This window comes from Crocodylus porosus, unplaced genomic scaffold, assembly GCF_001723895.1.
Source record: "Crocodylus porosus isolate Cpor-Errol unplaced genomic scaffold, CroPor_comp1, whole genome shotgun sequence".
NCBI lineage: Eukaryota > Metazoa > Chordata > Crocodylia > Crocodylidae > Crocodylus > Crocodylus porosus.
In genome coordinates, this window is record NW_017728886.1 from 223,258,389 (window position 1) to 223,272,103 (window position 13,715).

Sequence of the window (13,715 nt, forward strand, 5' to 3'; positions counted from 1 at the left end):
AAGTCAGATGAGGAATATCTCCCTCTTTCCACACTAACTTGAAAGGCTCTATGTTTCTCTTGGGTATGGAGAATAACCACAGTACTCTGCTCTCTCTTCCTCACTCCGTCCCTTTCTCTCTCCAGGGAAGAGGAAGGGAGGGAAAGCAGTGGCTTCCTGATTGGTAGCCTAGGGGCAAGGTGTCAGGGAACTCCAAGGGGAGGGGGGTCACAGGAGAGGCCCAAAATACTGCACCAGGGCTGACTGAGGGGTGGAGAGCAAAGCCTAAGGATATCTGTGAGTAGGGTGGGGTGAATGTGGCCTGGATAGGCAGTGTGCAACATACCAGTTGAGGGCACCTGGTGAGAGGAGGATGGTGTGTGCGTGTGGCCCCAAAGGGGACGGTGTACCCAGTCTGGCCTGGCCTTGATCCAGAGTATCATCACACATTGTCACATCTGCAAGGCATGGGACAGGATCATGTATACATCGCTCATGCACATTTGGGCATACAAAGGGCAGCCTCTCACCTATTTAACATCCTAATCATTTACCAACAAGGTGTGGCAGGAGAATAAAGTGAGCAGTTTGCCTAGAGATGGGGGCAAGGCCATACTAGTATCGGCCTGGAAGTTGCCCATGTCACATGGTGAATTTAAATGTTTTATCAGAATGATAAACCTGTGTAGGTAAATTCTGTCCTAGTGTAGAGTTCAACTTTATTGACTGGAATAAAAGAGAGTTACCATGATATGACTTGATCACAATAAATAATATATAACAAATGAATAAACAAACAAGTTAATAATAAATATATAATTTGTCATAATAATCCCATCAATAAATTGATTAATCAATTTATTTGGATGTTTGACTTCATTTGGATATTTGGCATTTCAGAAGCATTATTTCTTATTTGTTGGACAAATTAATTAAAGCCAATAAGAAGAGGTCAGGAGTAAGGTAGAAACTCATGGAGACATAAGCGACAACAAAACTGGTTTATAAAAATAAAACAATCCCAGAAAAAAATATTTATGTTTCAGTAGATGGAACGCCAGTTGATGTAGTAAATCCATTTTTAATACCGGATTTGATGAATACTTGATTCCCATGAAATTCTGCTAACTGAATGTTGCCTTGAATATGAATACACTCTTGGTTATGATGAAAACTGGCTAAGCTGAAACAAGACAATGTTAAAAACAGAATAACTTTGATTTTAAGAAAAGGTAGTAATCCTTATTTTCTGGTTTGAGATAAAATTTGTGTACAATATGAACACAGGACTGAGAGTTACAAAACTGTATAAACCCAGATGAAGGGTGGTTGATCCAGATATATTTAAAAATCAAGGCAATGCATATGATCCATTTCACTTATTCAATGATTGGATCTTCCCTTAATTGCAAGTATAACATTAAGTCCCAGTCTTGCAGTGAGAGTCATATAGGCAGACCCTGGCAGCTGAGCAGAACTGTGACTTAACACATCTTTAAGTGCATTTCATTGCAGGACTGGTGTACTAGAAAACAGATTGTGATTTCTCTAAAAGACACAGCTGTGAGCATCCTTTCCTTTTCTTTGTCATGTCCTTGTGACACAGTATTTAGCAGAATGTACAGATTCACTGAAATCCAACAGGCCATGCCATAAGTGCTTCTGTTAGGGCCTCAAACTTGTGATCTCTGGACTGTCAACTGTGCACTTTAGCATGAAGAAGCTGAAGAACAATAGACAGGGAATAGATCATCATTACAGAGACCACTGAATATTAACTCCTAGTCTTTCGAGATGACACATTAATTAAGTTTTCCTGTTGTTGCTCTCTTATCACACTGAATTGTAATAAAGGAAAAAAAAAATCTATTTTAGGGCAGGAGTCAATACTTTTGTTACCATAACAGCATTTCTGAAAATCTTTAATCATCATCTATTCTTAAGTATATCCAATAACCACTTCATGTCTTTTTCCTTTAATCATATGTTCCAAATTCTGTCAAAGGTTATTTCCGTGTTTGGTAGTGTAAGTGGTAAAATGTGTCCCATAGACTAAACTTCATTTCTGAATACATGATGATTAATTATGGGATGTTTTTATGAAAAAAATATAGTAGCCAGTACATTAAGATGCATATCTTTCAAAACTATGCCCTATTTCTTACCTATAAAATAAAATAAGCATCATTTTTACTCAAACTTATGACAAATTTGTTATAATTTTCCATGTATAGAATCTGTTTACTGGGCAGGGGGAGGGTGTCTTTAATTCATCCCCTCCACTCTTGCAAGGGAGTAAGCAAGGGGATGCAGGTTGTGTGGGGAGGTCAAGCAGCTTGCCCCTTGCTTGCGCCTGCCCCCCTGCCATCTCTGCCCCCTGCTTACTCCCCTGAAGGCTATTGTTCACCCTATCACCCCCAGCCTCTGCTCATTCTCTCCCTCATCCCCACTCCCCCCATACCTTTGATCCATGCTGGCAGTCTCTATCCATATTTTAGCTTGGGGCATGGAGTACAGCCCCAGCTCCACCCCTACCTCTGTAGCAGCTTTGAGGGCTGTGCGCCACTACTGTGGGCTAGACTGGGGCTGAACTTAGTGCCCCTGGCTGCAGCGTGAATGGATCCTTTAGCATGAAACAAGATAAAGGGTGGGGAGAGGGGCAGGAATGGGAGCAAAGGCCACATGGAGGGGGTGGAGATAGGGAGGAAGTGGCTGCATGGGGTTGCAGGGAGATAGCAGGGTGCAGGGGCAGTAGGGGGTAGGGGCAGGGAGCAGCTGTGACTATAGCCCTGAGCTCAAATAGGAGTTGGAACTCAAGCTGCAGCAGCTGCCTGTCCCTCCACCTCCCCCCTGCCCTGCTCTCATAGGTGATTCTAAGACAAGGGACTTTTCCCCCATGTTAAATGTGGGGAAAGGACCTTGCCTTAAAATCAAGTAAATACAGTAGATTGATATGACTCATCAGTCATCTTTTATATTTTTGCCAAATTTCAGTGCAAAGCTGTGCATACAGATGCACACAAATTAAAAAACAAAGGGTACTATTTTCTTATTTAAAGGTTATGTACAAACAATGATATTAGGGCTGTGGGGAGGAATGTCATGAATTCAGCGACATATTTTATCTCTCTTCCTCATTCCTTTGTGTGTGTCAAATATTGGTTCATTAAAACTAAAAGAAGGTGACAACACTGAGTAAAGATGTATCAACAAAAATGATGGAAGACTTGAAATCTTCTCAGTTTTATAAATAATAGTTTTCTCCTTCTCCTTTGCTTTGGGAACTGACATACTTTAGAGGGCCTGTTCCATTCTCATGCACAAAATAGTTCTGCAAATATAGAGAGTAATGAAAAAGAGAGGGGAATGAGTTATGAAGAAGTATTATCAGTGCAGAGGCAGAAAAGCATCTTGGAGTCATCCCTACGAAGACAGGCTACAGGACCTGAACCTGTTCAGCCTCCACAAGAGAAGGCTGAGCGGGGATCTAGTGGCCTGTTACAAACTAGTCAGAGGGGACAAGCAGGCATTGGGGGAGTCCCTGTTTCCTCGAGCACTACCAGGAGTGACTACAAATAATGCTCACAAGCTGGCAGAGGGTAAATTCAGATTAGACATCAGGAGGTGCTACTTCATGGTCAGGGCGGCTAGGATCTGGAACCAACTTCCAAGCAAAGTGGTGCTGGCTCCTACTCTGGGGGCCTTTAAGACAAGGCTTGACAATCACCTTGCTGGGGTCATTTGACCCCAGTAATCTTTCCTGCCATGGCAGGGGGTCGGACTTGATGATCTTCCAGCCCTACTAACTATGAAACTATTTGTGGAAGTTGGAAGTTTGAGTTGCTTATCATTGTAATGTCATTGCCAAGCTGGAAGAACAACTAAAAAAAATCTTCCTTAAAGTTGCATTTTCTAAAAGTTTTCAACATAAAATAACGTGAAAGTGCAGTGATATATTTTAATAACATCAAATCCTTCCAGGGATTTGGGGAGTGGAGAAAGGCAGGAAGGAAATTTTTTTTTTGTAGCTTATTGGTAGACTTTTTGGTTAATTTCTTCACACACTGGTAAAGTATTTCCAGGTACAGGTTGTTCCCAGTATGAGGCTGCTACCACCCTGCTCTGCCATCCTGCAACAGCCAGGTGGAGCTCCAGGCTCCTCCAGGTGCTAATATGGGGATTGGCAAGGGGTTGGTTCCAATGCGTATAGGGCTAGGAGAGCTCTCCCGGTTGCATTGGCAGGTGTCTCCTGGACCTGTGCACATCAGGAGAGGACCTGATATGCATGGGGCCAGGAGACAGCTTCCTGGCAGGGGGTTTTCTGGAAGCTGTCCTGGGTATGGGACAGCTACCAGTAAATCTCCTGCTGGGCAAGGGAGCACAGAGCTTGCTAATAGCTGCCCTGCTTGGCACAGAGCTGGCTGCTTTGGGCAGTGGTTTGGGGCTGGGAACCCATCCTGTCCACCGGAGCAGCTCTGTACCTATTCCCCAGAGCAACTCTGTGCAGTGTGCTCCTGACTGCACTGGGGAATAAGAAGAGGCTGAGAACCATCACAGGAGCAATAGTGCCTCCTCAAGGAAGCAATCCTCTCTGAACAAAAAGAAGCCATTCCCATGACATCAAGAAGTGGGAAGGGAGCCAAGAGACCTGCTTGGCTCAACAAGGAGATTAGAGAACTTTTGAAAAAGAAAAAGGACACATATAAGCAATGGAAAGAAGGACCAGCAACCAGAAAGGAGTTCACATATATAGCCAGAGTCTGCAGGTATGAGATATGGAAAGCCAAAGCAGGCATGGAGTTCAGGCTAGCATCCAAAATTAAGGACAACAGAAAGTCCTTCTACAGGTACATGGGGAGCAAGAAGAAATCAAGCACCTCTGTGGGACCTCTACTGAATTCAGAGGGGCAGCCCAAAGTAGATCCCTACGAAAAGGCAGAGCTCCTAAATGGCTCCTTCACGTTGGTATTCCAGAAAGCTAACAAGAACTGTGCACCTGTCCAGAGACCCAGGGAAGATGGGGAAGCCAACAGACAACATGAAATCAGCCCCAACCAGGTAAGGGTCCTCTTAGAACAATTAGACATTTTGAAGTCAGATAGGCCAGTCGACCTACACCCAAGAGTCCTAAAAGTACTGGCTGAACTCATAGCAGGGCCCTGGGTGAAGATATTTGAGAAGTCGTAGAACACAGGAGTGGTCCTGAACAACTGGAAGAGGGTTAACATAATGTTCATCTTTAAGAAAGGAAGCAGGGATGACCTTGCAAACTATAAGCTGGTCAGTCTGACTTCAGTCCTAGGAAAAACCTTTGAAAAAAATTATTAAGGAGGCCATCAGTCACAAGCTAGCAACTGACAGGTATTAAGAAACAACCAGAATGGCTCTGTGGAGGGTAAATCATGCCTAACAAACCTGGTGTCCTTTTATGGCCAGGTAACTAACCAGCTGGACAGGGGATATGAGGTAGACATCATTTACCTGGACTTTAGTAAGGCTTTTAACTCTGTCTCCCATGAAATTCTCTCAATTAAACTGGAGGGTACTGGCCTGGACCAGCCTACAGTGAGCTGGCTGGGCAACTGGCTTAGAGACCAGTCCCAGAGAGTTGTAATTGATGGAATGACCTCATCCTCGAGGACTGTCTCCAGCAGTGTCCAACAGGGATTGGTACCTGTACTTTTTAGCCTATTCATTAATGACTTTTATGCAGGGGTGGAATGCTCTATGATTACGTTTGCTGACGATACCAAGCTATGGAGAAATGTAGCACACCAGAAGATAGGGTAAGGATCTAGGGTGTCCTAGACACACTGGTTCTATGGGCTGATCAGAATCAGATGAGGTTCAACAGGGAAAAATGCTGGGTCCTCCATCTGGGTAGGAGCAACCTTCACCATATCTATAAGATAGGCAGCAGCCCACTGGCTGGCACAGCACCTGAATGGGACCTGAGGGTCCATCCACAATTGACCAGAGGATGTGGTCAATCCACAATTGACCAGAGGATGAATATAAGCCAACAGTGCAATGAAGTCGCCAGCAGGGCAAATAGAACGCTGGCATGCATCAGCCATTGTTTTGCCAGCAGATCCAGAGAGGTACTTCTCCCTCGCTACTCAGCATTAATGAAGCCACAACTGGAGAACTGCATCCAGTTTTGGGCACCGTGCTTCTAGAAGGAGGCAAACAAGCTGGAGAGGGTGCAGAGAAGGCCCACCACCCACATGATCAAGGGCCTGGAGGGTAGGCTCTATGAGGACAGGCTCCAGGAGTTGGGCTTGTTCAGTCTGAGCAAAAAGGAGGCTGAGAGGTGACTTGATAGCCACCTACAAGTATGTCATAAGGGGGCATCAAGATCTGGGGGAGCAACTCTTCAGGGAGGCACCCCTTGAGAAGACAAGGACCAATGGTCACACACTCCTGGCAGAGGTGGTGCAGTTGCCATCCTTGGAGGTGTTCAAGCGGAGGCTGGATAAGCACCTTGTTGAGCTAATTTGAGCTCATCAACCTTCTGCCTATGGCAGGGGACTGGACTTGATGATCTTCCATGTCCCTTCTGGTCTACTGATCCTATGATTCTATCTGTGTGCTAGGAGCCAGAAAAGAGAGCTCCCTGGTCCTGGTGCCAACCAGTGCCCAGCACCTGGGGAGAGCCAGGAGCTGAGCAGCAGTAGGACCAGAGACAGAGAGCTCCCATCCTATGTGACCCCCCTGCTACCTAGGCTGACCAGGAGCAAATTTATTCCCAGTCAGCATCTACATGAGTAGATTAGCTAGCTGTGCAATAGCCTAATTTACTCTGCAGTAGATGCCCTGCATGTGTAGATGGTAATGCTTTACTGCACAGTAGATTAGTCTACTGCACAGTAAATTGTCTCTTGTAGAAACACCCAGTAATACCAGCATGGGGGGATATAGCGCACACTGACTTCAGAGAAGAAATTCCTGTTATATCCCAAGTCCTTTTCAGTTTAGCTTCTTATATTGCCCCCTACATCATTATATTTGAGTATTTGATATCTGGTTGTAATAGAATACTGAAAGGAATAGAATGGAACAGCACAGGAGTAAAATGGAAAAATATGTACACTGTAGCATTCTCTTAGGCTGTACCTAATAACTACGCATATTTGGCAATAAATTAATGAATTAAGAAATACAAATGTGCAATTAGTCCTTAATGGTAAGGTAAAGGAATGGATCTTAAACCTCAATTTCTGAAGAGGGCTGAAAAGGATCATTTAAGGTAGTTGAAATAGTGTATCAAAATGATGGGAGAAGTTAAAAATAGAACCAAATAATTGATTAGAATGCAAAACCTGAATTAGGCCTCACTTAGCCTTTTTTCCTGTATCCCAGATGAATAGTTTAACTACACAGCTGTTGACTGTTCTGAGGCTGGTCTCTCAATTTCTCCTACTGGAGCTGTTTCAGTTTATATAAATATATATTTATTGAAGTTTGGTGTCTCAATCATTTCTTCCTGCTCAGCTGTGTATATTTCAATGCTTCAGGCACACACACGAGAAGTAGGAGACTGATTCAAGATTCTGAGTGAGAGGCAACAGAGTAGAACCACTGTCTGCCATTCTGTCCCATCCTGTTTTTAACCAAACGTTCTGGCCTGGTTTCAAATCAGTATGTATGTCCCTATGGAAAGTTTGGTTTCAAAGTCAGCAAGCAAAGTTAACAAGCTTTGTCAAAGTCAGCAAGCAAAGTTAACTCTATCCTGAGTCAGGGGGTACATCTACACAGCTTGAGGCAGCTCCATGCTGAAACATGCTACACTGGGTTTCCAAATGCTAACACCCAAATTCAAAGCAGAACTTATGAGCCCATGCTGCCCTAACATGATTATACTTCTGCTTCTTTAGAAGTTAGCACATGATGAGCCAGCATTGTCTGTCTTATGGCATTGTTTTGCACCATAGATACACCCTGAAGCTCTCACTTTAAGTTTCTTAGATACCTAACACCCATTGCTTTCCTTAGGAATTAGGCAACTAAATACCTTAAAAATCTGAGCTCCTTTGAAGCAGCTTTCTACCTTGAGGTCAGCTTGCCCATATTTTTCACTCCATTTCTCCCATAGAATCCCATGTTCTCTCTAAGAATTATTTTTCTATATTTTTCTCACTAAAAGTTAGACAGGAATAAGAGTTCACACTAGTATTTTTTGAGAATAGTAGTTTTCAATTACACTTTAGACCAGTTTATAAAATAACTTGTTCTCTTTTTCTGAGTCATTTTCCACTGTGGCCAAAGTAGGAATTGTCCCTTGAATATATAATTATTATGAATATTACTTAGAAAGTGGAATGCCAGTGATGCCTCAATCTTTCAGTGTTATCAGCCAAAGGTTATTTGTGTGTCTTATTCCTATGGTCCACATAACTGTAATACAGCTGAATGGTTGATATTTGACTCTTTATATGAGAAGGTCATTAATGGCTTTCCTACCTTCCATCACATGAAAAGGAACAACAAGGAAAGACCTTTCAACCACTGGCAAGTTGAATGGTTGTTTGTCCTTCCTATCATCCTTGACTATGATGTAGTTTATTTCTGGATACTCTGAAACCCTGTGTTGAATCCTCAGCTGATGGAAATCACTGTAGCAATATTGACTACACGGGAAGTATGTTAATTTACAACTGTTGAGTATCTAAGCTTCAGTGCCTTTCCATTCTGGATAGGCCTTAAATTTCCTGCAGCATTTTCAGAAGGGTTTCTTCTTGTTTACTCAGCGAAACTTTTATTTACCTTTCAGTCTTGTAGAATTTGACAATTTTTGACTTTGCTGCTATGGATTCGCTTTTCTCCATTGTAGAGATGGTTATACTTAAGATGTACCATCTGCATTGTGTGGGAAACTTTTAAAGGTGTTAAACAAATTTAAGAAATTAGCATCCCTTTCATTTAATTTAGACCAAATTTTGTCATCTGCCATGCAAATATTCATGCTAGAAATGATAATACTGATGATGATACAAATTCAGAATAACTGGAGGGAAATGTAGGCCTCTCTTCTCATGTCTTCTTTTTTACTACTGAGTTCCAAATCATCTCATGGTAGCAAAAAGGTCCGGTATCTACCTTCTGCCACTTTACTTTTCAGCTGTATTACGTAACTACCCTGAAATCCTCTTGTCACTCCTGTCTCTTCTCATTGAATGGAGTGTATCTTGGTCCTTCCCTTCAAGATAACATCAAAAGAATTATACTGTTTAGGTTTGACAGAGAATAAAAAAAGTAATATACTGAAAAAAGAGCAGAAAAGAAAAGTATTATGGTTAGTACAAGGAACAACAAGATGACTGTATTAGAGACAGAAACAAAGTTTTGAGAGTGATAGAAATGTATAAGGAAGGAAGAGTTCTGGATTAGAGAGTAGTGGGGTATCTACACGTGTAATTAATGTGCATGAATTTTCTGCAAAGAAAATTCAGGCTTATTAAAATGTCTCAGTACGCATATCTACATGTGCACCACTGTCAGGACCAAATTTGCTCCCAAAGAGAGCAGTACAGTTCAGGGCTGCTCATGTCCTCCTGCCCTGCTCTGCCCCATTGCAGCAGCTGAGGGCAGGTCCAGGCTCCCCTGCGTGCCAGTCCCAGGCTGGTGAGGGGCCTGGGCTCTGAGGAGTAGGGGACAGCACCAAGCCATGTGGAGCCTAGGATCACAGCCTGGCCTGATGACACTGGCTTGAGGTGAAGCCCTATACAGGAAACCCTCGCTATTCACAGGCTTAGCATTCACAGTTTAAAATATTTGCAAATATCGAATCTGCATCTTAAATACACTTACAGGAGCTCCTTGGGAGCTCTGTGCTGCCGGGTGCCCAACACTGCCATCACACTCCCACCACTGCCACCGTGCTCCCACCATCACCAGCACAGCTGTGTCCCCCCCAGCCACCGGGGGCACTGCGTTCATGAACGCAGTGTGCATGAACGCAGTGCCTTATTCATGGATTTTGCCATTTGCAGGGATCTCAAGAATGTATCCCCCACAAATGGTGAGGATCTCCTGTACTGAAGCTTGGGATAAGCAGCGCTGGAATTGGGGGACAGATGCAGAGGGTGAAGCAGTGCTGGGGACCGGGGGTGAGATGCAAGGGAGAAACAGCACCATTCTCTGGTGCTGTTTCTACCTTGCATTTCCCACCACCCCCAGTCCCCAGTACTGCTTCTCCCCTCCTCAACCCCCGTGTCTCCCTCTCTGTCCCTGGGACTGCTCCCTCCTCTTACCCTGCACCTCTGCTCCAGTTCCAATGCTGCTTATCCTCTGGGTCTTCCCCTGGTCCCTGTGGTGCTCAGCTCCCTGCTCCCCCAGGTGGAGAGTAAAAGCCTATTGGCACATGTAGCCTGGGTAGCAGCAGGACTGAGGGGACAGGGGAGCTCCTGCTCCCCACTCATGGCTGGGGGGAGCTGGGAGTTGATCAGCACCAGATCCATAGACAGCTCTCTCCCCTGCCTGTGTGGCCTTTGCTGCCCAGGCTGACTGGGAACAAATTGCACTACTGCACAGTAGCTAATGTACCATTAATCCAGTGCCTATATTTGTTGGTACTAGCAAACAGTTCATTAGCCTAACTTACTGGGCAGTAAGTCCTGTGCATGTGTAGACACTGACACTTTATTGCATATTAGTTTAGTCTAATGTACAGTAAAGCATCTCATATAGATAAATCCAGTAAATGCACGCCTATATGTGCATTTACACCAGCTTAAATTTACTGCATAGTAAATTACTGAGCAGTAAGCAAGAGTAGGCTGGTGTCTACACATATAGGCAACCTGGGACTAAATTTAGTGCCAGGTCAGAGCAGCATGCCATATACCCCTGTGGCCACCAAGGGGTGTTCCAGCCTCCAGTCACATGGCTGCCAGCCCTTGAGACTAACTTTAGTCACAAGTTGAAGCCAGAGCTGGCTGCTAGCACTTGGAACTAACTTCAGTCCTAGGTTGAAGCCAGGAGAGGTAGCCAGTCTCCTAGAGTCTGGGCAGACACAACAGGGAGGCCCCCTGGGTTTCTGTGTAGTAATGCATCTACACATGCATTACTGTGAAGTAGTTAATTGGCATAAATTTGATACCGGCATGATGCAGGTTTCACATTTATGCTCAAGTTAGCATAAGTCACCATATTTACTGTGCAGTACAGGCATGCACATGTAGATGTGTTCCCATACTGCTCAGTAATTTTGGTTACTGTGCAGTAAATGCGCACATGTGGATGCACGGAGTATGTAGTAAACATTTGTATTGTTGAACAAAAATTATGCTTATATGCCAGCCTTTTTAGGTAATGGAGGCTATTCATAGTCAGTGTCAGTGTCTTTGCAAATCAGAGGTTGTTAACCATGGTAGCGTGAAGTCAGGGAGAAGGTAGGGCAGGATAGGACCATAGGGACTAATTGGTTTAGAGAGGCATGAGCCTACTTTGTCAGCTATCTACTTCTTTACAACCAAGGGTCCCTAAGTTTAAGACCCTGAAAGTCCCGTTTTTTGGCATTAGATTTGCATTCTTTAATAGTTCAGAGATTTATTTTAGATTCACCTTACTTAAAATGGTTTGATAATATTGCAATGATCACAAATTGTTTTTGCCCCCCTATGTCTAGAAAAAGCACATCATCATTCCTGCTTCCTTTCTGTCCCTTGATGCTTTTGCTTTTGCGGGATCAGAATCAGTACATCAAACCTTATGCCCCAGCACACGGTATACTTAAGATGTGATTAATCAGTTAATGTCTTAAGTCTTTGGTTTTCAACCTTTTTTCATTTGAAGACACCTAAAAAAAATTTGAATAGAGGTGCAGACCCATTTGAATTTTAAGTTTGGGTATTAACATACTTTTGATTTATCACAGACATCTTTTGCAAACCCCTTAGACATAGGCTGCTCCCCAGACCCATCTCATCAACATTATATCATCTGGCAGTGAAGCAGTTAAGCAAAAGCACCCTATTACTAATGAGTGAGTATCTCCTTATTGATTTAAATAGCTCTGAGCATATAGAAATATTTGAAAATAATTCAGAATTAAATTCCCAACACAAGGTAGAGGTTAAAAAAAATGTATTCCTATTTTATTAGCATAAATAACTACTACAAAACTCATTTGTGTTCACATAGGGGCCTGTTTCATATTCAGTCTTTTGGAGAAAATAAAGAAAACAAAAACCTTCTGTTAATTTAGTCTTAAGATGCTATAGTTAGTAGTTGAAGAATCAACCCAGAATATGTCTAGTCCTCTTATATGCCTATTCCTAGAGCCTCTCAGTGAAAAGTTAAGGCTTCTTGTTACACAGGCAGGTACTTCTGCAAGATCTCTTCCATGTACATTACTTTGCTCAAGGCATCCTTAGTCTCAAATGAATTAAATAATAAAAAAATGTATTCTTATACTCCACTGATTCCTTATCCTGGTTGAGTTTTATTAGAAGTGCACAAATGCTGGAAAAATTTAGAAAGATTCATTTGCTCTCTAGGCTTTGTGGTAGAAAAAATAGTGCCATTAGCATCTCCCCTGGATTTTAGGAGAATGGTATTACCCTGGCTTTCACTGAAAGATTGCTGGTTACCTTCTGTCAGTGAGCAACTGTCTCACTGTGAAGCAGAAGCAAAGCCTCCTCTCTCCTGCGTGCAAGGCAGTTACTTCTTAGAAAGTGGGATTTCTTCAGAATGACTATGTACAAGAGCAAACGCAGAAACCAAAGATGTAAGTAAATTATAAACCCATTTTATATGCATCTGTTCATTGAGAAAGGGAAAAAAATCTTCAGTTTTATTGAAAATCATATTTTACTTTTCCCTACACTAGTCAAATAATAGCAGAATAGCACAAATGGGTTTTTTTGCTACTGCTCATACCGGAGTATCTATATGTTAAGTGCATGAAAGATCTTTGAAAAGAAAAATTAGCTGGCTTGTTACTATGGAAACCCTTAGTAAGTGACTGCTTTATAAAATCAACAAGGAACTAGAGATCAAATATTAACTTTGGTCCAGCTCAGCATCCTGTATTCTGAGCACAGTTCTTGGCTAGTTAGATCCTTTGCCTCCACAGGTTTAGCACAATTTCACTTTGTGAAATGTCTTGGCTAAATTGATTTGGTGAGCTTTGAAAGGCTAGAGGTGTTCCAACTTCCATAGCAGTTGCTTTCCACAATTTGAACTTTCAGAAGACAGATGTTGGTATAACTTAAACGCAAATAGAATGTGCGTGTGTTTTGCAATATATGCAAAATTTAAACCAGCCTGAAGTTTCATTACCGTGCAAAATTCTTGACTTTCCAATTAAAGACCTGCCTGACTACTTACTATGGGATCAGTTAAAGGATTTTCATTACGTATTAGTCACCTTTGCATAGTGCTTTGAAGGAGCTGAGTCAAGTGAAGATACTGTGCTAGGGGTCAGGGCATAAAGTAGTATTATAAGTACTACTATAAGTAGGGCTGAAGTGAAGCCAGAAAAATAGGTGGAGAAGTAATTTGGAGAGGAACCTATACCAGAACCTATACCATTTACAAGTGGCCTTAACGGTGTGTGGAGAGAAAATAGCAACGAAACACAAGGCAAATACTAAGGCTATTGAAAGTCTTGTTGCAGTTTTGTGGTTCAGGCTGATTCTAGCTTTGCCACTGATCTTTCTTGGAGCCAGTTTTCAGCCACTAGAGTTTAAGTTCTGTACAGGCCTCCAGTTTTTTTCTGTTCTGCAGCCAAA

General features: G+C 42.7%; 1 protein-coding gene across 5 annotated transcripts in view; it reads left to right on the forward strand.

The window, feature by feature from the left end:
• The window catches only part of RALYL (RALY RNA binding protein-like), a 678,566-nt gene that overhangs the window by 486,490 nt on the left and 178,361 nt on the right, over positions 1-13,715 (forward strand). The window contains exon 1 of one of the 5 annotated variants that reach the window (XM_019549854.1): positions 12,586-12,709. The exons of the other annotated variants lie outside the window; for them this stretch is intronic. Within the exon in view, the coding sequence (XP_019405399.1) occupies positions 12,673-12,709 (37 nt within the window). The 5' untranslated portion in view covers positions 12,586-12,672. Of the gene's footprint in view, positions 1-12,585; positions 12,710-13,715 lie in introns of those variants that run through there. 5 annotated transcript variants of the gene reach the window in all.